At 40.3% G+C, this 26,133-nt stretch overlaps 3 protein-coding genes, 1 long non-coding RNA gene and 2 other non-coding genes across 15 annotated transcripts in view; 4 read left to right on the top strand and 2 right to left on the bottom strand.

The window, feature by feature from the left end:
• Positions 1–4,419, top strand: part of DENND2B (DENN domain containing 2B) — a 236,710-nt gene extending 232,291 nt beyond the window's left edge. For all 10 annotated transcript variants that reach the window (XM_061610355.1, XM_061610353.1, XM_061610359.1 and 7 more), the window contains one exon: positions 3,623–4,419. In XM_061610355.1, the coding sequence (XP_061466339.1) occupies positions 3,623–3,657 (35 nt within the window). In that variant the 3' untranslated portion in view covers positions 3,658–4,419. The remainder of the gene's footprint in view (positions 1–3,622) is intronic.
• Positions 4,420–9,632: 5,213 nt separating this feature from the next.
• On the top strand, positions 9,633–16,035 carry RPL27A (ribosomal protein L27a). The gene is made up of 5 exons (XM_061610363.1): positions 9,633–9,806; positions 12,744–12,807; positions 13,075–13,150; positions 14,674–14,848; positions 15,861–16,035. Exons 1-5 carry the CDS (start codon positions 9,648–9,650, stop codon positions 15,987–15,989), a joined length of 603 nt encoding a protein of 200 aa, XP_061466347.1. The 5' UTR covers positions 9,633–9,647; the 3' UTR covers positions 15,990–16,035.
• LOC133378649 (small nucleolar RNA SNORA3/SNORA45 family) lies at positions 13,662–13,773 on the top strand. The gene has a single exon (XR_009761082.1). It is a non-coding gene; the product is annotated as a small nucleolar RNA SNORA3/SNORA45 family (small nucleolar RNA).
• Positions 16,036–18,819: 2,784 nt separating the features above from the next.
• LOC133377075 (uncharacterized) lies at positions 18,820–24,035 on the bottom strand. The gene is made up of 4 exons (XR_009760608.1): positions 23,835–24,035; positions 23,395–23,599; positions 20,542–20,657; positions 18,820–18,959 (listed from the first exon to the last, which is right to left on the bottom strand). It is a non-coding gene; the product is annotated as an uncharacterized LOC133377075 (long non-coding RNA).
• Positions 20,230–20,360, bottom strand: LOC133378648 (small nucleolar RNA SNORA3/SNORA45 family). Its single transcript, XR_009761081.1, has one exon. It is a non-coding gene; the product is annotated as a small nucleolar RNA SNORA3/SNORA45 family (small nucleolar RNA).
• TRIM66 (tripartite motif containing 66) overlaps positions 23,858–26,133 on the top strand; it is a 101,293-nt gene continuing 99,017 nt past the window's right edge. Inside the window, exon 1 of the mRNA XM_061610322.1 lies at positions 23,858–24,574. The gene's annotated coding sequence lies outside the window, so the exon portion shown is untranslated. The remainder of the gene's footprint in view (positions 24,575–26,133) is intronic.

The raw sequence follows: 26,133 nt of genomic DNA, 5'->3' as shown, positions 1-26,133 counted from the left end.
TATTTTATTATACTTGTATACTGCCCCATAGCTGAAGCTCTCTGGGCGGTTTACAGTACCTAAAAACATTAAAACAAATACAATTTAAAACAGATCTTATAAAAACAATTTAAAACACAATTTAAAAATTTAAACAGTATAAAACACATGCTAAAATGCCTGGGATAAGAGGAAAGTCTTGACCTGGCGCCGCAAATATAACAGTGTTGGCGCCAGGCGCACCTCGTCAAACAGATCATTCCATAACTTGGGGGCCGCCCCTGAGAAGGCCCTCTCCCTTGTTGCCATCCTCCGAGCTTCCCTTGGAGTAGGCACCCGGAGGAGGGCCTTTGATCTTGAACGTAATGTATGGGTGGGTTTGTATCGGGAGAGGCATTCCATCAGGTATTGTGGTCCCAAGCCGTGTAAGGCTTTATAGGTTAAAACCAGCACCTTGAATTGAGCTCGGAAACATACAGGCAAGCCAGTGCGAGCGGGCCAGAATCGGTTTTATATGTTCGGACCGTCTGGTCCCTGTTACCAATCTGGCCGCTGCATTTTGCACAAGCTGCAGTTTCCGAACCGTCTTCAAAGGCAGCCCAACATAAAGTGTATTGCAGTAATCTAATTTGGAGGTTACCAGAGCATGGACAACTGAAGCCAGGTTATCCCTGTCCAGATAGGGATGTAGTTGGGCCACCAACCAAAGTTGGTAGAAGGCACTCCGTGCCACCAAGGCTACCTGAGCCTCAAGTGACAGAGATGATTCTAGGAGAACCCCCAAGCTACGAACCTGCTCTTTCAGGGGGAGTGCAACCCCATTCAGGACAGGTTGGACATCCACCATCTGGTCAGAAGAACCACCCACTAGCAGATATCTGTGTTATCAACTCTCTTCTCCCCCAGCCCCCATCATGAAAGGCACAGTCCTGGGTTCAGAAAGAAAATAAACATCTGAGCTTCTTCAAAGTACTTCCAATCTTTTTGTTTTAATTAAAGCAATTATAATAAATTCTTGTTCTTCTCTATGGGGATTAATTATCTTGTATAAACCCACATCAAAATTTCAGATACATACATAAATAAAAATAACTGAAAAGGTCCAGTCCAACCAGCCCAGTCCATTCTTGGGGCAGTTTGCCACCAATAATCTCTTCTTCCTGCTACTTTAACAATAAAAAAGTCCAGTCAGGTCCAGCCCATGAAAACCCCCCACAGATTCTCTCCATGCCCACACACACACACTTATGATGCCAAGCAAACATTGGGGGGGGGGGAGTTTGCCACCAAGAAGTTTCTCTTCCCCCAACCCTGACAATGAAAAGGCCCAGTTTGGCCCATGAACAAACCAGATCTCTCCCCCCACGCCAACACACAAATCTATGATGCCAGCCAAACATTTTGGGGGGGTTTCCACCAAGAATTTCCTCTTCCCTCCAACAATAAAAAAGGCCTAGTTTGGCCCATGAAGAAACCAGATTCCTCCCCCCCTTTGTGATGCCAACTGAACAACTTTGGGGCAGTTTGTCACCAAGAAGAATCTCCTCTACTTTCCCAACAGCCTACAATAAATAGGGCCCAGTCTGGCCTATGAAGAAACCAAACCTGCTTTTAGAGTAGTTTACCACCACTCTTCTCACCGGTATGTCTAGATATATCTGGGCATACCCAGAACCAATATGTGATTCTGACATAGGCTAAGGCTGCAATCCAATACACACCTGGGAGCAAGTCCCATGGAACCCAGTGGAGCTTACTTCTGAGTAGACATGTATTGGATTGCAGCCTAAGACTACCAGGTGGACTGCTCCTGAAGCAGTCTAGACCCCTCCCTAATTTGGTGTTGTGGCTGTATTAGAGATGCCTCTCGCAACAGATGGACTAGAAGCCTTCTAAGAGGGCTGACAGCCGGCAGACCAAGGGGAGGGATCCCTCTGCCATAACGACACTTTTGGATTAGGATTGGCTGAGTGCTGCAGAGAGCTGATTGGCCAAAGGGCAGTAGATTAATATAAATGTTTGCAGAGCATCTCTGAGTTCAAATAGAAGTATAAAATATGTGTAGAAGAAGAAAGAGTGTGTCGCGTTGAGATTTTTTTGGGGGGGGTTTAAAAAACTGCTTGAGATTCTCATTGGGAGGGTGGTACCCCAGTAGCTCCAATAGACTGGCCTCCACTGCTCCTCTTTCTACAAACTGTTATGTGCACAGGTTTTGCAAACCACTGTTGGTGTAAACAAAGTGACTGGCATACAAAACATAAAACCCTTCCTCCACTGCGTTCGTCTCTATACATAACAATTATGGATATGTCACTTATTGTTACAAGTAAATCAACTGAAACAAAAGGTGAGAACAAAGGCCTCTGGGATATGAAAGTACCTTATGAGGAGTACCTTATTTAAGAACGTGCGAGGTAGGTTGTGGCAGGAAACTTCCATGTGCCCAACTGTAAAGATTAAACAATTGTTTTAATATTTCATATGAAAAAGCAGAACAAATACCTAATACAATTCACAATGCTGTTTTTATTGTGTGTTTATGAAAAAAGTATTGCTTTTGGCCTTTGGCTTCTAGATTGTTGAATTTTTTGTTTATATTTGTGGGTTTTGGGACACATGAGCTGTATGGATTAGACATGCATTTGAACTGACTTTGACGGCATGTGAACCCTTATCAAGTAATCCCTCATGCTCATGTGCACAGGTTATTCCCGCAACTATTACGGCAGTTCTACATGTGCAAAGGAATATGCACAGAGAGAAGCTTCCTCCACTGAAATTATTGGGGAGGTCCACATGCACAGGAACTCTTTGTACACTTTAGAGCAGGGATGGAGCACCTGTGGCCCTCCAGATATTGTTGGACAATTTGCCATGCTAGCAGGGGCCGATTGAAGTTTGAATCCAACAACATCTGGAGGATCACAGGTGCACCATCCCTGCTTTATACAAGGTCCTAGAGTGAGGGGCAAACTATACATGCAAATGAAAAGCTGAAAAGGGTTAAGGACCCTATACTTGAAACTGCACCCTCCCTTTCATTAAAAACAACTAGGGCCTTGTTGCATCCATTGCATATGATGTAAAGTTTGCACTTTTCAAAGTAATCAAGAGAGGGCAAAGAATATTGTTTTTGTTATTTAAATGGTACAAGGGGAGGTGGCTGTGGTTAAGAATAAAACAGAGCTAATAAGCTTTTCAACCCTTTACAATTGTACAGTAGTGGTAAGGGGGGAGTCATTCTCCTTGGTCCACAGAAATCATTACTGTACATACATGTCACAATGTTTATATATTGCTTGGTTGTAATAAAACCCATATATACACATAACCCATGTATATATCAGATAGTATTCCTCCTCTAATTACAGTTCAAAAAGGATTTTATTATTGGTTGTTTGAGCATGAAAATAAATTTGAGACAGAAAAAGAGAAAGTGTTAGCATTGCTTTTCATCTGATGTACACAAACCAAATCGTGAGATTAGGATGTCTGTGCTGCTTTTGAGACTAAATTCTGAATGATTATCTACATACTGATTGCATTGTATGTTGTGCCTCTTTACCAAAAATAAATTGTACTGAATTCCTGATGGTTTTGAATATATATTCATAACTGTGGAATCTCCTTTTTATTATTGTAGGAAATAAAATGAAGTTCCTTCACAAGAAGAATTAATTCCTTTCTACTGAGATATGGATCCAAAGACTATTTATGATGCCAGCACAGAACATCACCTTCAGCTTTTTTGTTTGTGGTGTGCTGAAGGGGACAAAATTAGCTGGTAACAAGTTTAAGTGACTGCAAATGTTGTTTGACTGTGCACCAGCAAAATAATGATAATATGTATTTGGATAGATTTGTAAAGAATGTGCTGTAAGCATCCTTAACAAACAAACAAACAAACAAACCAATTGTCATGAGCATGGACAACTGTGGTAATATGTGTATATTCCTGAAAATAACGGGTGCTTCTTTCTTTAGAGCGAACTGAGTTAAGCTTGGTGCAAGCAGAATAGCTAATTATGTGCAGCTGACTGTCTCAGCAGAACCACTGACTTCATCAGGTGTTTGTGAGAGCTATGTGGTATACTGTGGAAGTGGATGAACTTCAGTGTGGGAATTTGGGGTGGGGGTATTTGAAAGAGGACTGGTTTTTATATGACAGAGTTTATATTTTTCTCTAGTTTTTCTTCTAATTCAGTTTTCAAGAAAAAGAATAACAAGTGATTCTGTAATAAGGTACTTGATTCACAATCACAGAATATCTGCTTTGTTTTAAATGATGGTCAGTAAATTGTAATGCATTCTGCACTATGATTGCTAAACATGGAGAAATTTCTGGCCTTTTGACACACAGGCCGCAAATGATAAGGTACAGTCCATCCTTTTGTAATGTATGTGCGATCTCTAATAAATTGTGTAAATACTTGTGTCAAATGTCCATGTTCATTAGAATTCTTCTCAGATTTTGGCATCTGCCTGAATACTATTCTTCCTTGATCTTTTCACTAAATGAGAAACTAGATTTACTTTGAAGTTGTATAATTCGTGCTGTAACCACACTGTAACCACTGTGGTGTAGTGGTTAGAGTGCTGGACTGGGACTTGGGAGACCAGGGTTCAAATCCCTGCTCAACTATGAAGCTCACTGGGTGACCATGGGCCAGTCACTGCCTCTCAGCCTTACCTACCTCACAGGGTTGTTGTGAGGATAAATCAGGAGCGGGGAAAACCATATATATCACCATGACCTCCTTAGAGGAAAGGTGGGATATAAATGTAATAATAAATAAAATAAATAAATAAAATAATTCCATGCACATTTACCTGGGAATAAATCCCATAGAATTCAGTAGGGCTTATTTTCGAGTAGAGATTCATAGGTTCAGGCTGATAGTTGAAACAACTAAACTTGACAAAACACTAGTCCAAATAATAGAATTTATGGACTGGATCCTAAAAATCATAAGCATTAAGCAGAGTTGTAGTTGCAGAATGGGATTTTCCTGTCTCCTATTGCTGCATTTTTATGCCACTCCTGAGGGCTGGGCAATTTGTTCCCTTTGGATTATATCTCAAAATGCTTTAGAATTCCAGGTCCCCCAATGGAATCTATTGGCAAGGGGTTTAGTGCAGACAAAAGGAAATGCATTACCCAATGCATTTATGGAATGTTTTAAAACAGATGGGGAACCTGTGACTCTCCAGATGTTGTTCAACTCCCATAACCCCCAATGCAAGGATTCATTCACCTGGTCATTTTCCACTGTGATATATTCTATCGTCTGCCCACCATGCCTTTCTGCATTTGTGTGTGTGGGTGTGGGTGGGTGGGTGGCCACTGTTAACAATACAATTATCCCCATCTGTACTTTTCTGCATTTCATTTTCTTCTGACTTCACTGTTTACCGTTCCCGATCACCACTACAATGAATGCTCTGTTCAATTTATTCCTTTAGTTATGAAATTTCACAGTGTGTGTAGTGGTTAGATGAAGACTCATCAACCTTCTTGGGCCCATGGGTGCATTAAGAAACCTGACAAACTGTCATGAGAGCCCAACCCTCCATAGCCATGCATGCAACCCCCACTGCAAACACTCCCCCAATATGACAGTATGTTGCAGTGTTTAGACAAGGGATCATCAGCCTTTTTGGGTTTGTGGGCATATTTAGAAATCTGAGAAAATGTCATGAGGAGTCACACACTCCACAGCCACACATGCACCCACCCCACTGCAACCTCCTTAGACTTCACCCACACTGCAACCCCATAAATACCCCAACCATAGTGAATGACACACACACTGTCCAACACTGAAACCACCCTCATAACCTCACACTGAAGCACAAACACATCTCACCCCACACTGACTCTCTTCCACGAGGCTTGTCAGGAGGACACTGGTGATTCTCTTCCAGTATTTAACTTCACAACAATCCTGTGAGATAAACCATGTGGTGACATGGCAATTATGGGAAATATCCCAGCGAGATGCATGCCATGTGTTTGACCAGTCCAAGAGTTAAACTACTAGAGGGGATCACACCCCTCAACCATGTATGTAGTGTGCACTACAAACTCCATCCCATGGTGCAATCCCCCCAAACTCCCTCCCCACATTGAAACACCCACACAAACCTTGCACACTCACCCTGCTACCCATTGAACCCCCCCCATCTTGCCCCCATTGAATCTCACACTACACTGAAACTTCTTCTACAAATTCTACCCCACACTGAACTTCAGACCTCACTGATACCCCAAACACATATTATGCCCCTCACTAAAATCCTTACCTCCACAGCCCTCTCCACACTGCTCCAAAATGCTGCATGTATAGACTAGTCAAACCAGTAGATCATTCTACCTGCATACTGCACTGTAGCCCTACAGTACTCCCATCTGGAGAGGCAGTTCAGTATAATGGTTTGATTACTGGACTGGTTAAACACATAGCATGTGTTTCACAGGAATACACTGCCACAGTCAGTATCTCTGGTGGAGAAATGGTGTGTATATATGATGAACCTAAGTGTGAGGTGAGCATAACAATTTAATACGACCTGGCTGGATCAGGCCAGTGGCCCATCTAGTCCAGTATCCTGTTCTCACAGTTGCCAACCAGATGCCCATGGGAAGTCTGCAAGCAGGACCTGAACACAAGAGCACTTCCCCTCACACCTGCAGTTTTCAGAAACGTATTCAGAAGCATGGTGCCTTCAACTGTGGAGGCAGAGGATAGCCATCATGGCTAGTAGCCTTTGATACCCTTATCCTCCATGAACTTGTCTAATCCTCTTTTAAAGCCATCGAAATTGGAGGCCATCACTCTATCCAAGTTGGTGGCCATCACTGCCTCCTCTGGAAGTGAGTTCCATAGCTTTATGTGTTGCGTGAAGAAGTACTTTCTTTTAGCTGTCCTGAATCTTCCAACATTCAGCTTCATTGGATGTCCATGAGTTCTAGTGAGGAAAAAAAGAGAGGAAGAAAAACTTCTCCCTATCCGTTCTCTCCATGCCATGTATAATTTTATAAACTTCTATCATGTCACCACTTACCTTTTGTCTGAACTAAAAAGCCTCAAATGCTGCAACCTTTTCTCCTAGGGGAGTCACTCCATCCCCTTGATCATTTTGGTTGATCTTTTTGAGCCTTTTCCAACTCTACAATATCCTTTTTAAAGTGAGGTGACCAGAACTGTACATGGTATTCCAAATGCTACCACACCATAGATTTGTATAATGGCCTTATGATATCAGCAGTTTTATTTTTAATATCTTTCCTAATGACCCATAACATGAAATTTGCCTTATTCACAGCTGCCACACACTGGGTCGACATGTTCATCAAGCTATCCACTATGACCCCAAGGTCTCATTCCTGGTCAGTAACTGCCAGTTCAAACTCCATGAGAGTATATGTGAAATTAAGATTTTTTTCTCCAACATGCATCACTTTACACTTGTTCACATTAAATTGCATTTGCCATTTGACCGCCCATTCACTCGGTTTGGAGAGGTCCTTTTGGAGCTCTTCACACACTCTTTTTGTTTTAATGACCCTGAACAATTTAGTGTCCTCAGCAAACTTGGCCACCTCACTACTCACCCCTAACTCTATTTTGTTTATGAACAAGTTAAAAAGCACAGGTTCCAATACTGATCCTTGGAGGCTTCCACTTTCTACATCCCTCCATTGGGAGAATACATCCCTCCATGTATTTCTGTTCTCTGCTTCCTGATGCTTAACCAGTTTCTGATCCACAAGAGGACCTCCCCTCTTACTCCATGACTACTAAGCCTACTGAGGAGTCTCTGGTGAGGTACCTTGCTGAAAGCTTTTTGAAAGTCCAAGTACACTTTTTCAACTGGTGTATGCATGATGAACCTGGGGATAACGTGCGGGTCATGCATGTGAGTTTGCTGACAGAGGAGAAATGAATGAATCAAGAGTTAATTAAACAGGAATTAATTGGAGGGGAACTGAAAGTGTGTGTGTGGCCCCCTCTTAGCAGTCATTTTTTCACTACACAGGCCCAATTATGGCAGCCATTTTCTGACAGTTTCTGAAGTTTGTAAATGTGCCCACGGCCCTGAAAATGTACGGCTCAGATGATTCATAAGGCACTAGAAGACAATTTGGGGCATCTTTGCTAGTGTTTGAGTCAACTTGAAATAGCCTTAATGCTGATAATAAACCAGCAGGTTTTTGGTCAGTTCGGCTAATATACTGGCAACTCAGCACAACACTTTGTGCATCTGATGGAGTAGAGTCCACAAACCTTATGCTGTAATGAATGTGTTAGTTTTTATAGTTCTGCAAGGCTCTTTGTTGTTTTGTTATTTAACTAACTAACATGGTTACCTCTCTGGAAACTATTTGATAGAGTAGTTTGAAAGCATCATGTTATCCACTACAAAAAGTAAAAAAAAAAGTGACTGTCAAAGATTCATGGGAGAGATGCAAGACCCTGTTCTTTTAAAGACTGCATACACACAAAGATTAAACAGGTATAGCTCCCCATCATAGGCATAGAATGATATGAAGACCAGCCTATAAAATTATATAGAATTTCTGCCTCCTATGCATTCTTTTAAAAGCCCACACTGCATCTTGAAGGTTGAAGCATATTCTAATCAGTTCCCAGCAGGCCATGCACCCTTACACAAGATGAAGGCTTATTTATTTATTTAATTGATATCCCACCTTTTCTCCAACGAGTTTAAGGTGGTGTACATTGTTCTGCCACTCCTCATTTAATCTCCACAACAACCCTGGAAGCAGGTTAGGGTTGTTAGACTCTAAAAACAGCTCCCTTTTCATTTGCTGGCCAAGTAAACACTTTTCCTATAGCTGTTCCTACTCGGTCTCTCTGGAAATCATACAGTCTGAACAGGAAGTAAAACATTGTTTTCAGTATTGTCAGTTCAAATAGTAATTCTTTGGACTGCCAAGATTATTATTTATTGCACTTGTATACTGCCCCATAGCCGAAGCTCTCTGAGTGGTTTACAGCAATCAAAAACATTAAAACAAATATACAATTTAAAACACACATTTTAAAAACAATTTAAAACACAATTTTAAAATTTAAAAAATATAAAAACAATTTAAAACACATGTGAAAATGCTAATAGTAATTACAGAACAGCACTAAGTTTCCACATCACTTATAAATGTAAATGTACTGCCTTAAAGTCGATCCTGACTTTTGGCGACCCTATGAACAGGGTTTTCATGAGGCTGAGAGGCAGTGACTGACCCAAGGTCACCCAGTGAGCTTCATGGCTATGTGGGGATTCGAACCCTGGTTTTTCAGATCGTAGTCCAACAACTTAACCACTACACCACACTGGCTCCCTCCACATCACTTATACGTCGTCTTTTTTATCCACAAAGCAACACACTGAATACCAGCTTTTAAAGCTTTCTTTCTTCTCATACTCTCTAGCAGCTTAATTACTGTACTTTTTTTAAAAAAAAATGCTTCAAGAGTCCCCCCCCAACCAATGATACTCCTGTAACGCACAATAGGACTCTTTTGAAACATAGAGGAAAAGATAATTTCAAAGCAGTGCAAGGAAATGAAGCCTCTGATCTTTCTCTACTTCCTCCGCTTTTGACCCGCATATGGAGGAATCTAATCAGAACCGGAAGTGAAATGCATGGGAAACTGTTCTTTAAAATAGCTCTTTGCTTTCACTTAACCTCTCTCCCGTGCCATTCGAGATCGAGATCTCGCGAGAAATCATTCTTCCACATCTTGTGTGAAATCTCGCGAGAGGGGGCTCTCTTTTTCTTTGACTGGCTGAGCAAGATGGTAGGTAGCGATGCGGCGTGGTCGGTATCGGGGTCGTTTGGAGCCTTTCTGTGTAGCGTGTGAGAAGGATGGCCTCTAGTTGAGAGCTCTTGGCCTCCTGCTGTACCGTGGGAGGTATGAAAGATGCTGTTGAGGCCTGGGCCGGGGACTTTCTTCTTCCTTCCCTTGCTAAGTTCTGTCGTCGCAAGCAGGCAGAAAGAGGAATTCTCCCTTTCTGCCCAAATTCTTCTAGAATTGCCCGGAGCGGGATACATCTATCCCCAGGACTATCCCCCACTTTTTTGCTCTTAATTTCTTCAGATTATTTCCATCTCCAAGAGAGATGTGGTGGCCTGGTTTGTAGCGACAGTCATCCGGGAAGAGGTACATCCCCCACTGCAGCCCAAATAGCCGGTAGAAGCACTTCTCCAGACTACGTCTTTGGGGCTGCGGGTGGGGTCTTTTGTACATACATCCAGGCTAGGAGGGACCACAAAGCAGAAATCGCTCTCTCTCTCTCTCTCTCTCTCATATATATATATATATATATATATATATATATATATATATATATATATATATATATATAAACACATGCATGCATACATACATGCAGTCTTCACATTAAAATAACTGGGTGTTATATAAAAGCAATACAGTCGTGTATTCATTCAGTGTTGTGTGCCTCATCCTTCAGGCCTAGGATGGCTATATTAATTAGGGGTGGACTGACTTCAGTCTACTTTTTTTTTTTGCTAGATCCACTAATTTGTGTCAAATTTACAATGCAAGTGAGGCTATTCAGGACATCTTCCTGAGAGAGCCTGTGGTGGTTAGAGTGTTGCACTAGGATGTAGGAGACCAGGGTTCAAATCTCCATTCAGTCATGAAGCTTGCTGGGTGACCATGAGCCAGTCACAGTCTCTTAGCCTAACCTACCTCACAGGGTGGTTCTGAGGATAAAATGGAGAGGAAGGAGATCCATGAACACTTGTCTTGAGCTCCTTAGGGGAAATGTGGGATAGAAACACCATGTAATTGTTAGGTCAGGATTTGTAACCCAGTTGCCTGAAAAACTATAACTCACTTATTGTACCTGAACTAACTTGTACATCACGGGAAATTGAACCACAGTGGCCTTCGATTGACTTTTGATATAAATGTCGGTTTATTTCCTGGTGACCTGACCCTTACCTACATTCCAGTGGCTAGAACAATAAAAGCCGGTTTAAGCTGGAACCTTTACTATGATGTGCTTCTTGTATCACATTCATGCCTATAACCTTGCTTATTGTTACAAACGTGCCTTGCATAGAAATGTTAAAAGTTATTCCGATGTCCCACAGACCTTGACTTGTGAAACTCTTTGATATGCAAGCTTCATAATTACATGTCTGTCTCCACTTGAGGGGCGCCCGGTTGCAGCTGGGCTCCTCTTTACCATTCTCTTTGTCTGGTCTTGCAGAGTGCTTATCTCAAGGACATCCGAAATATGCAGACATGAAGTCTAAAAGATAGTCTCAATGTTTCTACTTGTGCCCATCCCCTGTACCCCTTTACCTCCTTCTACATATCTTAAGGTTGTAATAGTTAGCGATTGCTTCTTTTGTGTTTATGACATTACCCCAATATTGTAAACTTTGGGGAGAGACTATATATATCCTAAGCTACCAATAAACGAGGTTCCCATGCTGGCCTGCTTTGGCTCGTGAGTATTGGGTCCCCTTTGCAAAGGAATTGTCTTGTGTTTACTTGATCTCTGATAGTGGGTTCATTTGCACTCAGCTCCGCACTTTCTCGGGTGTAAGCGAGTTGGGGTTGACAGAGACGACTCGCATGTTGGGTTTGGACCTAACATAATAAAATAATAATCTTAAAGCACAACTAATATATGTTAATCCTAAATATGCTTTTCCTTGGAATGGAAATGGACTGCCTAGTCGATTCTGACTTATGGCGACCCTATGAACTGGGTTTTCTTGGTAAGCGGTATTCAGAGGAGGTTTACCATTGCCTTCCCCTGAGGCTGAGAGGCAGTGACTGGCCCAAGGTCACCTGGTGAGCTTCATGGCTGTGTGGGGATTTGAACCCTTGTCTCCCAGGTCGTAGTCCAACACCTTAACCACTACACCACACTGGCTCTTGCCTTTCCTTAAAAGTGCAAAAACTGCCTTGTTGGATTAGTTCAAAATATATCACTCATTGAAAGAATCCAAGCAGCCAAGGGGTACTAGGTCATCTACCAGAAACTGGCCACAGGTCCACCAGTGGAACATGTTCAACCTTCTGTCCACCCTGATTTTAAAGTGTAAATAAAAATAACCATATTCCCACAGAATGTTACCCACATTTATTTATTTATTTAAAGCATGGGGTTTTTTAGCCTACTCTTTTAAGGTGTTGGAGTACGACCTGGGAGACCAGGGTTCGAATCCCCACACAGCCACGAAGCTCACTGGGTGACCTTGGGCCACTGCCTCTTAGCCTCAGAGGAAGGCAATGGTAAACCACCTCTGGATGCCACTTACCATGAAAACCTGGTTCATAGGGTCAACATAAGTTGGAATCGACTAGGCAGTCCATTTTCATTTTTTTTTCCAGCCAAAAAGGCCCCTACAGTGGCTTACAAGACAAGTAATTAAACAGTCCCTGCCCTCAGGCTCACAGTTTTAAAAAATAACATAAAAGGAAAAGGGTTTGCTAGGGAGAAAGAAAAAAGCAAACACTAGTTCTTAGTTACATTGTTTTATGACTGTTAGATGGAATAAAAAACAGTTCAAGGAGAGGAGAAGGAAAAAACTCTCAGCTACTGAAACAAAATAAATTAGGAAAAAAAGGAGGGTGGGTTGTTCTGAAGTAGTGTTATTTTCAAGGGGTTGATAGCCCTGTTACACCAAGCTTTGCTAATTGTGTATGTTTTTCTTCATAATTTTTTTCACACAAGTTGTATCTTTTCAGCCTTCCAGATTGAGGAAGACCAGGAAACTGAGGGGTCACGTCAGCCATGGCCACGGCCGTATTGGTAAATTATTTATTACTTGGCTTGTGCTGATTTGTGGTGGCTGGAAATCTTCTGCTTTATCACTAAACTATGTAGAGGATGACCTTGTTAGTAGTACTTGTAAGCTCCATATTGAATATTTAGTTATATTCATCATGGATACAGTAGGACGGTGACTGGCTGGGAAGGGCAGGTAAATAAATACATGTTAACAGAAGTAGATCGTGTCTTTGTTCTGAGTATTAATTCTAAGATGAAGGTTTAATCTCTTATTGATGTCTGTTATAGGTAAACACAGGAAACATCCTGGAGGTCGTGGTAATGCTGGGGGTATGCACCACCACAGAATCAATTTTGACAAATAGTAAGCAATATATGTCTCTTGATTTGATAATGCAAAAAGATCTATAACAGACACCCAAATCAGATTTTTTTGCCTTGTAGATGTTAATTTTAATACACATAGTCTGAAGTGGGTTCAAGAATAAAAATCAACTCTGGCTTGGGGCCATAATGTAGTCCATTACACTGTCTTGGGTGGACTTATGCTTAGTGGGACTTATGTCCCAGTAAACGATGACAGGGCTTCAACCTTAATTTAGAATTAGTCATGAGAAGCTATATATCTATGGCAGTTGCTCATTTGACAACAGGAGGCTGCTACACTGCTGCAGCTTACCTAGATAGGTTGGGAGAGGGTGATGGCGATGCTGAGGCTGCATGGGTGCATTGCTAGAGGCTCCAGAATGGTTCAACCAATGTGGAATGTAGCCCCAACCTCAACAGTGCCCTTCTCAAGCCCCTCTAGAAGAGGTGCGGTGATGTTGGTGGGGCAGCTCCGCTGCATCACACAAGTTGCTACTGATCTACAGATAACTGAGACTAGAGTCACATCTAGCTAATTGTCGGTAATCATGGTGTGCTATAGTACTCGGAGAGTAACATCTGACCTTCATAGTTCAGTCAGACACCAGGTTAGTAACAGAAGGCTGCTATCCCAAGATGGGGTGTGTGCAGCGTCAGGAGGATAGGGATAATCGTTTTGCATGTCTTTGCAGCAATAAGTCAAATGCTCCAAGTTTCCCAAAGTGTGTGGTGATCTGCTGGGATTGTTGAAAGGAAAACTATAGCAGTGCCTTTGACTATTGCAGCAACAATACCCTGAAAAAATATGCAACAATTAAAAGGACAAATATTTAGTGTTGTACTTAACTATAGATTTCCCTTTCTATTGGAATAGTGTATATTTTTGGAAGTTTCCTATAACATATCTTTTTGTCATAGAATAGTTGGGTATATGCAGTGCACAACCCCCTCCTAGCAAATAATCATAATGAAATTAAGAGTTATTTGTATACAGCTGTGACTTTGCAAGATCATGTTTTGTGATATTTGGAGCATCAAGCAGTGAAATAATACTGGGATAACTGAGATGACATGGTAGTAACCAAAACTGTTTTTTCCATCTTACTAGATACTTAATAATCAATAGGAGTTGATTTTTTATGATAAATTTTTTTTTAAAGTACTTTTTATTAAGTTGGGCAATAAATACACATTTTTGTAACTATGTATTTTCTTGTTTTTGACCACTGTGGGTCTTATTTACTCAGATTGAAGATGAAAGTGGTGCATGGAGAGAAAGTAGGTTGGAATGTCGGGGGGGCATTAAGAGAAATAAGCTGGGCTGTAGTTGAGTGGATATACCTAATCAGGTTTTTTGGAATGGAAGATCTCTAGAGCGATTTACATGAAGATGGTAATTTCTTGTCCAGTCAGCTATAAAACTAATGTCATACTTTGCATGTCCTCTAGCTAGGTGATGATGTTCATATATTTCAAAATGAGTTACGCAGTGACTTTATTTTTCATATGATTCCTTACTAGTCATCCTGGTTATTTTGGAAAAGTTGGTATGAGACATTACCACTTGAAGAAAAATCAGCACTTCTGTCCTACAGTGAATCTGGATAAACTCTGGACACTTGTTAGTGAGCAGACAAGACTCAACTATGCCAAAAATCAGGCTGGATTGGCTCCAGTTATTGATGTTGTACGCTCTGTAAGTGCCATGAATCTTTGCTTTCTTTACCTGCTTATTTTGATTACACAGAATTTGTGTGTGAAGCTAGTTCAGTTGAGTAGTGTTTTAGGGCATTAAGTGGTTTGAGATTAAAGCTGCAATCCTGGAAATAAGCCACACTGAATTCAGTAGGACTTGGTTCTGAACAGACAGGGTTAGGATTGCAGCATTCTTTATCTAGCCAGATGAAGTTTTCTTGAAAGCCTGCATGCTATTCTGTAATATTTTCATTGGCCTATTTAAAGTTATTGTCCTAATTTGGATTTTGGAATATTTATACATAAAACATTGGATTTTGCTCTTCCTAATACGCAAGCATGGCCACCCAGTGTTGGTACTGAGATTGCATTATGCGCACTGCATTCTTGACATTGGCTTGATTCCCAAGTGTGCTTTCCACAAACTGAAGGCTTTCCATCCAGCGTATGATCCTGGTGGAGACAGCAGCCCATTTAGTCTAATGGGTCCCTCAATCCTCTGACAGTTTTTTTTTGGGGTGCACAGGGCTACTGGTGGAAGTTGCAAAAGTCACCTCCTCTCCCTTGCTTTCGACTGGTGGAGAAAACCTCAGGATTCAAGCATACAAACCATTCACAGTACGTGCTCAGGCTGAGAGGACAAGATGTGATAAATCAACATAGCCTATTCATTCTGAAAACCCCTAATATCATTGGGTTTACTTCCTAAAGTACCAATTATCCTGTCAGCCCAAATATCCTATGTCAAGAATACAAAAGTGTGAAAATACTGGCACAAATAAGATGTGCATGCATGATGAATTACAATTTATGATTATTTGATTATACCTTGCAGTCCTTGGTTTGGCAAAAAGTTTTTCCAGAGGTCATCCATTAAGGGGACAAATGTTACATACACAACTCTAAAATCTTTTGTTTTTGAATTGTACTGAAAATAGTCCCAACTGATAGTGGCTGCAGGAGACGTTATCTTTGGATTTGTAAGCGTCTGCTAACATCATCTTCTTTTCCAGGGTTATTACAAAGTCCTGGGCAAGGGAAAACTGCCCAAACAGCCTGTAATTGTGAAAGCAAAATTCTTCAGCAGAAAGGCAGAAGAGAAAATCAAAGAAGTTGGTGGTGCCTGTGTACTAGTGGCATAAAGGATTTTTGTATGTATTCAGGCTTAAATAAACACAGTTTCAGATACGTTTTGATTTGCTTAAACCATCTTATTGCCAATTCTGACGCTTCTAATACTTTTGGGAGGAAAACACACTAGGTCACAAGGCTTTTGCATTTAAAATGGTGTCTTGCAGTTACTTAGCTGAAAAGCACAAAAATGACACAGAATGCAATATCTCAGCCCTTTTCAGCGTGAAGATAGACTTTAAGTGCATGAAATTTTGGGGGGGTGTTTCTGCATGTGCTAGCACTTGCACACACATCGGCTGGGAAAGAGGTGATGCACAGCTAAACTTAAAAAGGGCAAGCAGACACTCTGGTTTGTCTACCCTTAATGGATGCTTAATTTAGGTATTGATTCTCCCCCCTCACCATCAAATTAGTTTGGCTTTAGAACTTTAGCCTATCTTCGGATACAAAATCAGATAAAGAGTTGGAAGGGGTCTATCAAGCCTTTGAGTCCGACTCCTGCTCAATGCAGGATCCAACTTAAAGCGTACCTGACAGATGGCTGTCTAGCTGCCTCTAGCTTTGGAGAGCCCACCACCTCCTTGGATAATTGGTTCCATTATCATACTGCTCTAACCGTTAAGAAGTTTTTCCTGATGTTGTCGAAATCTGTCTTCCTGCGACTCGAGCCCATTATTCCGTGTCCTGCCCCCTGGGACAATCGAGAAGAGATCCTGGCCCTCCTCTGTGTGACAACCTTTCAAGTACTTGAAGAGGGTTATCATATCACTTCTCAAGGCTAAACATGCTCAGTTCTTTCAGTCTTTTCTCATAGAGCTTTGTTTCCAGCTCCCTGATCATCCTGTCAGGAAACTGCACTGATGTTTTTAAGGAAACATTTCTTTCCCATATCTATGCAGAATATAAAATCTAATACAGAAAGTAAAATATTCCCAATTGCAATTAAACTAAGCCTGCAGCAGTAAAATCCAGTTTGTTAAAGTTGGCAAAAATAAAATTATTCTAATATTTTAAGACAGAAGCATAATACTAGGCAGATTTCTGAAGAGGGTGTCTTAGGTAGAGGGTAAATACCACACAAGGCTTTTTCATTGCTGCTTATGAGCACAGATAGTGGGGCAGTGAAATTGATCCTGTGTCATTTAGGGCTTTTACAGTAAAATCAGCTTTGTTTCTAAATACAGCTCATAGGAACCAGTATAGATATTTTAACAGATAAAATAAACGTTAGCCTTGCTGCCAGATTGAGCAAGTAAAGTTTATAAGCTTTTCTCAAGGGCTGTCCCATGTCTGTAATACATTCCAATAATTCAATCTTGACACAAACAGAGTGGATAACATATTCTTCTAAGGGATGCAAATGTGGCAAAAGGCTCAAGGGATGTTTAAAGCCTCAACATGCTAAATGTGATTTTCCCCAGCAATTGGACCACCACTCTCCTGCTGAGCCTGACCTTGTTAACAGTGTATCTGTCTTGGTTAAGTCTGTTTAAGGTCTCCGATATAGGCATCCAGAAAGCAAAAACCTGCACGGTTGTTAACAAAATCTAGATGCTAAGGAGGTTGCAAGTCAGACATACTGGTGGAAGAACCTACAACTTCAGCAACTTGTATACCGTTTTGCCATGTTGTAGTCAAGAGGCAACCATGTTCACATTCTGCAGTGTAATATAGCTATTTTGGACAGTAAACTGTGCAGTTCACATCAACAGACTACAGAAGCTAACAAGAATGTTAAAATCCAGCTAAATTATCTTTAAGGAAAACCAACTTGGGCAACACCATTTTTTAATGGGCATGGTATTTATTCAGAATTAGATAAGGGATATTCAAGTTTCTTATGTAGAACACCATCTGTGCTAAAAGCTAAAGAACACAAATACCAAAAAGCATCTGAAAGTTGGCTTAAATTCCACAGTACATCCAAAGACCACAATGGAATTAGCATGCTACTCAACTAGGTACTTCCGCCTTTAATGAGATAACTGAAAGGATGGATGCAAGAAGTCTTATTCATATGTTTTTCAGTCCAATTGTGCTTTTCACTGATCCCCTCACCTGCAAACTACAACACTGTTTCTACAGCACCTTTTCAGGGGGAACTGGTGTAAAAACCTCTCTACCTATTAAAGCATGAGCTGGGACTACTGAGCACAAAGAACTCTATTCATAGAGTCTTTGGATTTAACCAATTGTTGATTATCCTTTTAACTCATTGAGAGTGCTACACTGAAAAGATTTCAGTGTGCTTTTAGCCTCTGCGGGCCATGGCACCCTCAACAGAGCCTCAGGTGATGATAGTCTCTGTACAAGAAGCTCAAAGGGGAGAACAGTTTCCCAGAAATACCCTGGACCTGGGCAGTGTATGACCTTTAAGGCTGAAGCCAGTACTTTTTAAATGACACCAATGGACTGGGAACCAGGATAAGTTGTCTGCAGCCTATTTTGGTGGTGGGAATATATTCCTAGATTTTGCATCAGCTAGTTTTGAAAGGTTTTTAGAAGCGGGCCAATAAAGAAGGGTCACGAAAATAAGCCCTCCAACACAAATGCTGCCCTTTGAGAAGTGAGCTGTACTTGTTTATTTGACTTGCCATTAGGTAATTCTTACATATCTTGTTTCCTAAGTTTTGTTGTGATTACTTGGTACAATTTTGGTTATTAGCACTATGAACATAGCACTGGAGATGCAAGTTATAAAATACAGATTATAGCAATCCAAAAGCTGCCAAGATGCACACAATATGCAAGTTTTATTAGTATCGCACAACTCTTCTTTCATGGGAATGCATTCCTCAAAATGCTATCTCCACATAACAGAAACCAAGCAACTTGGGCTTTGATGCAAGCTTTTTTATTTGGATGTCAAGACTATTCCACAAGTTTCCACATTCCGTTTCCCCTACGGTCAGATCTGCTGTCCTGCTGAAGAGTTTCCAAATAGGAATTGCTTAGGCACTTCTCCCTTTGTAGTAAGCCTGAAAAGAAAGTTGAAGATATTGCAAGTATTCCTTCAATGTGCACCACAAACATATTCAATGTGATATAAATAAGGCTTGTGATCAACTACTGAATGCCACTCACTACCAGTATCTCATGAAGCAGGCACAATCCTCCCAGTTTTTAGTAGGAGGCAGACTGACAAAAACAAGTTTACCAAATCCTTGGTGAGATGTCGTATCCAGGTGAAGGGTAAAAAGTTATGCTGGTAAAATGTAAGTAATGAAGAGCAACTCTTGTTTCAGTGAAATGTACCTGCAGTTTTTAATCAGTTTTGCAGCATAAGTCAGCTTCCAAAGAGATTTGAATTTAAAAAAATGATACTGGTTTTACTGAAGCCAGTGGTAGAGGTTCTAATCTGGGTGCTGGGAGAAGGGGTGGGATATAAATCAAATAATAAATAAATCCAATTCAGTAACAAAGCTTACTTAGAAACCTCAATAAAATCATTTTCTTAGCCTAACCTCTACTTCTTGAGATGCAAGGCTAGGACTTGCCTACAGTTCTAGGGACAAGTCAGGAATGGTAGCTAAATACAACAATGCTCACATTCGTATAATGCTTAATAGAGTTCTTATACTTCTCTGAAGATGACTCTAGAGTTAACTTCAGTAGATGCTGAAAACAGCATATTGTACTCCAATGTACTCTGGCATGAAATGCCACAAGCAGTGAATAAAGGGAGTCTCAGAGCTATAGCACACTGAAAGCAGTAAGAATGTCAAGAGTGTGAATCTAGCCTCAATGTGAAGCAGCATTTTTGGTAAACAATAAATAAAGCTTCTCAAAAGGATTGCACAAATTACAAGGTTTGTAAATATCTGCAATCACACCCTATTATGCGTACAGCACTGTCTGCTACTTTCAAGTCGAGACAGAACTAGACACCTCAACTGAAACCAGAAACCACCAGGATATTTGGTATGGGGCAGGTGGGTGTGATTTGGGGTAAACAGGCCTAATTGGGACAACTATCCAGTTTGTCTTACGCTTTTTTCCCTTCAAGCAGCAAGGTTTCATACCAACTTTTCCAAAGCAGGAATGCTATAAAGGAAAAAAATGCAATGTTGCTCATTTTTACTTATGTTTTTTCCTGAAATCTTAACTGATGTGTTCTTTCCTTCTTGAAGAACTTATTTGCAGTTTAGGTAGGCATGAGAGCTGTATAGGTTTGCCCTCCATTTTGGTTTTTTGTATTTTATGAAGTCACTTAGTCTCACTGGAAAGCTCACTGGAATTCAGGTGTAGGCCTGTCACTAACCTGGTGACTGACTTTGCTATGGAACAACAGGTCAGTGAATAAAGGTCAGTATTTTCTTTCCGAGTACTATAGCACACCACAATGACTGATGACATTTAGATGTGACTCTAGTCTCGGTCATTTATACATATGCAAATTTCTTATTCTTGTACTGTCTCAACCCAATAAATTAATTCCATCTGTATTTGTGACATATTGTGGATTGTTTTATTTTCATAAGAGAAATATTTTGAAAAATACAAAAGCTTACTGGTAAAAAATCAAGCTCTTAAGTCAAATTTATATCCTACAATACTGACCTGGTGGCTTCTTAACAAAAGTCATGCTTTTGGTTATCTTTTACTGTTTGTCAAAGTGAATTCCATGACTCTGCACTCTTCCAACACTATCCTGTCCTTCTGGGTATTTTGTTTGCCTAAAAGAAATATATGTAATGAGGATGATAAAATCTTATACACAGATTTTTTAAATAATGAAATAGCATCATAATGTGCTTAAATATGCACAGAGCCCAGAACAAGAAGATTCTACATGCTACAAACAATGAATAACGATCAGGTAGTGTTTTCCAATTATTATAGGACACCACAGTAACTAAATATATCTAGAAGTGACTAGAGATGTGACAGCCTGGGGAAAAACCCAGAAAAATTCAGAAACAAATCCCCATTTTGGTGCTTTTCCTCCCAAAACCGGAAGCATTTGGATTATGAAATGTTTTCAAAATGACAAATAAAATGTTTAAGACAAGGTGTTCATATATTTACTCCCTAAAAATGATTTCAAAAACGAAGTAACAGGAAGACTTAAGTAGGTTTATGTACAGAATCAGATCATTACACTTCCTGTTTGCTGAGGACAACCAAGCCCCGAGTTGTACACTGAGAGGACAACTCTCAAATGCAAGAGCAAGATGCATTTCTGCGTCTAGGAGGCACTGCCATTAACACAAGAGAAGGAAGGGTTCAGTGCCTTTTTTGCTTATGGGCTTCCTCTTGTTGGCATAGTTGGTGAATTGTTTCTGTCCTCTTGGGCCAAGAGTGGGAGAAAGTACAGAGCAACAACAAGGAGAAACTGATAGTGGTAGAGAAAAATAAAACATTAAATTTTATGCAGTATCCATTGAGTCTTGGTTCTCCCTGCCCATCTTTTTCTCAGCTCTTTTTATGGAAATGACTGCTTTATGGCTGCTTGACATTGGGGAGGACTAGAGAAGCCATAGTAATATTCTTAATACACAATAAAGGTGTTTTTAGATGTTTATTGCTTGTGTGTTTGCCACTTGGGCTCCTTTGGGAGGAAGGGCAGGATATAAATTTAATTAAGTAAATAAATACAGTGTAGATAGTATCTTATATTCTTTTTTGCTTGTTTCTCATAAACTGTCAAAATCAAAGAGATGCTGCTAGGTTCCTTACAGTTCAACAACTTGTAGCTCAATTTATAACAAAAAAATTATTTTTTAAAAAAGGTAATCTGAATAAACTCTACTTTTAGTATAACAAACATTATTTTTTTATGGACAAACCAAGTTATACATAATACATTTTAATGTTCTTAAAGTAACAAAATGACTTTCAATTTGTAAAGGGTGCTAAATAAATACTGGATATTTTTTTCCAAAAATGTTTTTCCCCTCACGGGTTGAAAATTTCCAGAAATGTGAACTTGTCAAGAATTATCAATACCTCGGCCAGTCATTAACCAAAACGAGACAATAGACAAGAAATCAGAAGAAGGCTAGCACTGAGGAGGGCAGCTACGAGAGAACTAGAAAAGATCTTCAAATGCAAAGATGTATCACTGAACATTAAAGTCAGGATCATTCAGACCATGGTATTCCCGATCTCTATGTATGGATGTGAAAGTTGGACAGAGAAAAAAGCAGGTAAGAGAAAAATCAACTAATTTGAAATGTGGTGTTGGAGGAGAGCTTTGAGCATACCATGGACTGCAAAACAGACCAACAATTGGGTGTTAGAACAAATTAAACCAGAACTGTCACTAGAAGCTAAAATGATGAAACTGAGATTATCTACTTTGGACACATCATGAGAAGACACGATTCACTAGAAAAAACAATAACGCTGGGAAAAACAGAAGGGAGTAGAAAAAGAAGGCCAAACAAGAGATGGATTGATTTCATAAAGGAAGCCACAGACCTGAACTTACAAGATCTGAACAGGGTGGTTTATAACAGATGCCATTGGAGGTCACTGATTCATAGGGTTGACATAGGTTGTGATCGACTTGGAGGCACATAACAATGAAAGCCTCCATGTGTGAAAGTTGATTCAGAACATATATCACATTAAAGCCCTATTCAAGCATTCTTCCCCCACATGGCTACCAATGCCTGAGAAGCATGGGAATCATGCAAGGAGTCTAGTTGACTAGAAGCAGCTTTCTGCTGCAGTAGTTTTATCCCCAGCATTTGAAAGCAACAGGAATGGCAACATGAGGTAGGGGGAAGGGTAAGAATCACCTCCATGCTCTCCTTATACAGTGGCAATTGTGTGAGGAGGGAGTTTGGGAGAGCTTAGCACCCAATCAGGAAAAGGAGGCAGGCATTTCTCAACCCTCTTGGAATCTGAACTTTCAGAAAATTACTATGTTTAATCTATAAGACACTTTTTGATATTAAGAAACAAGTACATAACACATTCCTCAAGCATTAGGCAAGATTTTTCATTTGGACATTTATCAGTCATAGACAAATAAGTTTATTCTTTAAGAATTAATCAAATGTAAGAATCCTTTTTAAAAAGTTATTTTATTTATGGGCCACCAGCACCCACAAGCAGGGCAATATGAATGCAGGAAAGTTGTACTTGTTTGGACATTAAGAGGCTTTTTGATATAGCCAAAGATCCATGCAATCCAGAATTTTGGGTTATGTGCCTTGTTCAAGTAGACCCACTGAAATTAATGGACCTAAATAATGCCTATTAATGTCAATGTATCAACTCTGAGTAGGGCCAACGTTGGGCATAGCCCTTTGTTTCCAGCTGGGACCAGATAGATGTCTCCGGGAAGCATACCTGCAGGTGTAAGCACAACAGCCCTTTCCCAACATGAGAGCCAGTATCTGGTATATAGAGTAGACTGCCTCTGAACATGCAGGCTTAATTTATCACCAATAGCTTTAATACCTGTTGATAGACCTCGAAAAACATGAGTGCTGCTCTTTTTGCAAAGCTAGCACAAACCTCTGCTCTGAGCAACAGCCATCGAGTCACGTATGAGGCAAAACCAGCTTATTTCCTACAGAACAACAATTCAATTCCATGTTTCTCCCTGACCACGGGCATGGCTGAAGTGCCCGGGAATTCTCCTGGTGTTCCTCATCCTGAAAGCCTGTAAAAGATAACAACTTTATAGTTAAGGACGGAAATTTTAAATTGATTCTATTTGTACTAATAGTATTTTTCTTTGATTTTTTTATAAAATTAAAAAAAACAGTCAATTATCAATCAATTAAATAAAAGCCCCCATAAGCCAATTATGGAGACTGCCCAATACCCTCACCAAAAAGACCACGCACTTGTCTGAAATTATTCGCCCATTTTAAATGCCGCTCCCCGATACTCACCACGCTGCTGCAGAGAACCAAGCCACACGAAAGAAAGGAAGAAGGAAACGGAAGACCTGCCTCAAGGGACCTTCCCAGAATGTTATCGGGGGGAGGGAACTAGAAGGAGATGAAACATGAAGCTTAGTCACTCCTAGCCTGAACTTCCGGCAGCTATTGCAAGCCGTCACTCTATGGTGAACTCTATGTTGAAAACGATGCCTACTTTGCGTTGGAAGAAGGGAGGGGAGGAACCAATCCGGTTTTATACCGGACGTTTTCTCTCTTTGGGACGATTATGACATCACCTCGCGTTTGGTCTTGTTAATCAAGTGGGAGGAGCGGCCGTTTTGAGTGCAGGAGGGACTGAAGCAAGAGGCTGGCAAATTGCACCCCAGCAAAAGATGCATCTAACAGGAGCCATTGACTGTGTTTTTCTAAAAAAAAGGTCGAACCTATGGATGGTTCCCTCTTGAGTTCACTGGGTCTGACTTCAAAGGATTGCGGGCGACATTTCTCAGACAAAACGACAAGGAGGGAGAGCCGTCTGTATTTTCATTAAAAACTGTAGAGTCTTGTGACACCGTAAATACTAGCAAATTTTTAAAAGGCAGTTGTTATGCATTTTAATACGACCTCTTGCTTGTTACCATTATTGGAGAATACAAAATCGGAATAAATCCCTTTGTATTCAGTGGGGTTTATTGTCTTCTTGTAAAAGTTCCTAGGATTGCAGCCTTACAGTGCAGCTCTACTCAGAAGTAAGTTCCTTTGATTTTTCTCCCTGAGGCTGCAGAACTATACACCCTTACCTTAAAGTATATCCCATTGAACGGAGTGAGACTTCTGATTGTGCTGCCAGTCTTCAGTACTGTTCTCAATTAATAAACCTAACTACACAGTTGACATCTGTTGTGCTTCCCCTTTTCTGGCCTGACCCTCTGAGAAGTAACTGTATCTAACTAGACTTTTCGTTTCCCACCATGTTGCTAAGGTAACATCACTTTGCAGCATGGTGGCAAATTAAAATGGTGCCCAATGCACACTGCTGGAAACACTTGCACCGCCAGGACTCGCCAACCGAAGGAGCCAGTCCTGAGCATGTACCCTATCACTGAACTACATTCCTTCCCCTTGCATATATTTATTTTCTATGTTTTTAAAATTAGTATATTACTTCTATAGGGATGTGTGGGCACACACATCTGAACCTCTAATTTAGGACAACCACATAATCTCTGCAACAGATTGCGCCAAGTCCCATAATGGCAGGCATATAGTACTATGAGCTATGGGTATAGTCCTCTATATTATGCTGGGTGGATGCAATGCTGATCATCATGGATACAGTGCAAGATGCCAATATGTTAATAGATACTAAAAAAACCCTTCAGGGTGTTTTCTAGCATAATTCTCTCCTGCCTGCACCTCCTCCTGTAAAACTATTTTAACTGATCAACATGCATAAACACCCAGTTCTTGACATCTGTGTTCCATTGGTTCCTTAACCAAGTTATACATAATACGCTGTATGCTCCTAAAGTAACAAAGTGATGGTAAAAGGTGTTAAAGCATTGCATATTTTTATATTTTTCCCAAAATGCCCATTTTGTCCAAATGTTTTCCCTCCGTGGCTTCAAAATTTCCAGATATTTTTTAATCTCTGCTGACTCCATCCAAATACAATTATGTTCAGTACCACCTAGTAACTAAAATATATAATGACACTTTCGTCACACTATAATAGATAAACTGATATCTACCATTTGTTTCTAGAAACTCCTCTATTTTAAATAATTTATTCACTGTCTAATAATTGCAGTTATTTGCATCTCCCAGCTGGAACAGTTTACTCCTTGAGCAAAGTCTAGTGTGATTGCTCAATTAAGATCCTGCAAAGCTCTCATAAGAATTTTAGATCATTACACTCTGAGAATCTGGATAGTTTATTGTCCCATTGAAGTAATATCTGTGTTTGGTTGTCAGAATACTGACTGATTATGAGTTGTAGCCAACAAAGTCCTACTCAGAGTAGACCCAATTCATTAATTTCAATGGGTCTACTCTGAGTAGGACTAGCATTGAATGCCATTGCCATCCTATATAATTTTTTAGTGAAACACACAGTTTTATGTGATATGAAAATATGCTCCATGGCAAAAGATGATGGGCAGATGTTTGTTATTTAGAGTTGTATTTTTCTTGCTTTTCTCTTAGTAGTATTTGAAGAGCAGAACTTTCTGGAAATACAGTACTGTATATGATCTTGAGCTTTACAAATGGAATTTCAAATGTTTATAAGAACTTCTCAGTACTGAGT

Source organism: Rhineura floridana, chromosome 2, assembly GCF_030035675.1.
Source record: "Rhineura floridana isolate rRhiFlo1 chromosome 2, rRhiFlo1.hap2, whole genome shotgun sequence".
NCBI classification, from domain to species: domain Eukaryota; kingdom Metazoa; phylum Chordata; class Lepidosauria; order Squamata; family Rhineuridae; genus Rhineura; species Rhineura floridana.
Note: the sequence above shows the minus strand (reverse complement) of the source record. Positions and strands in the feature narration are given on the sequence as shown.

What these genes read in the sequence shown, in the direction of transcription:
- RPL27A (XM_061610363.1), top strand. Translation starts at nt 9,648, where the DNA reads ATGCATGGGAAACTGTTCTTTAAAATAGCTCTTTGCTTTCACTTAACC. An exon ending in TTGACTGGCTGAGCAAGATG is followed by an intron (nt 9,807 to 12,743) that starts GTAGGTAGCGAT and finishes GTATCTTTTCAG; the next exon opens with CCTTCCAGATTGAGGAAGAC. An exon ending in CCATGGCCACGGCCGTATTG is followed by an intron (nt 12,808 to 13,074) that starts GTAAATTATTTA and finishes TGTCTGTTATAG; the next exon opens with GTAAACACAGGAAACATCCT.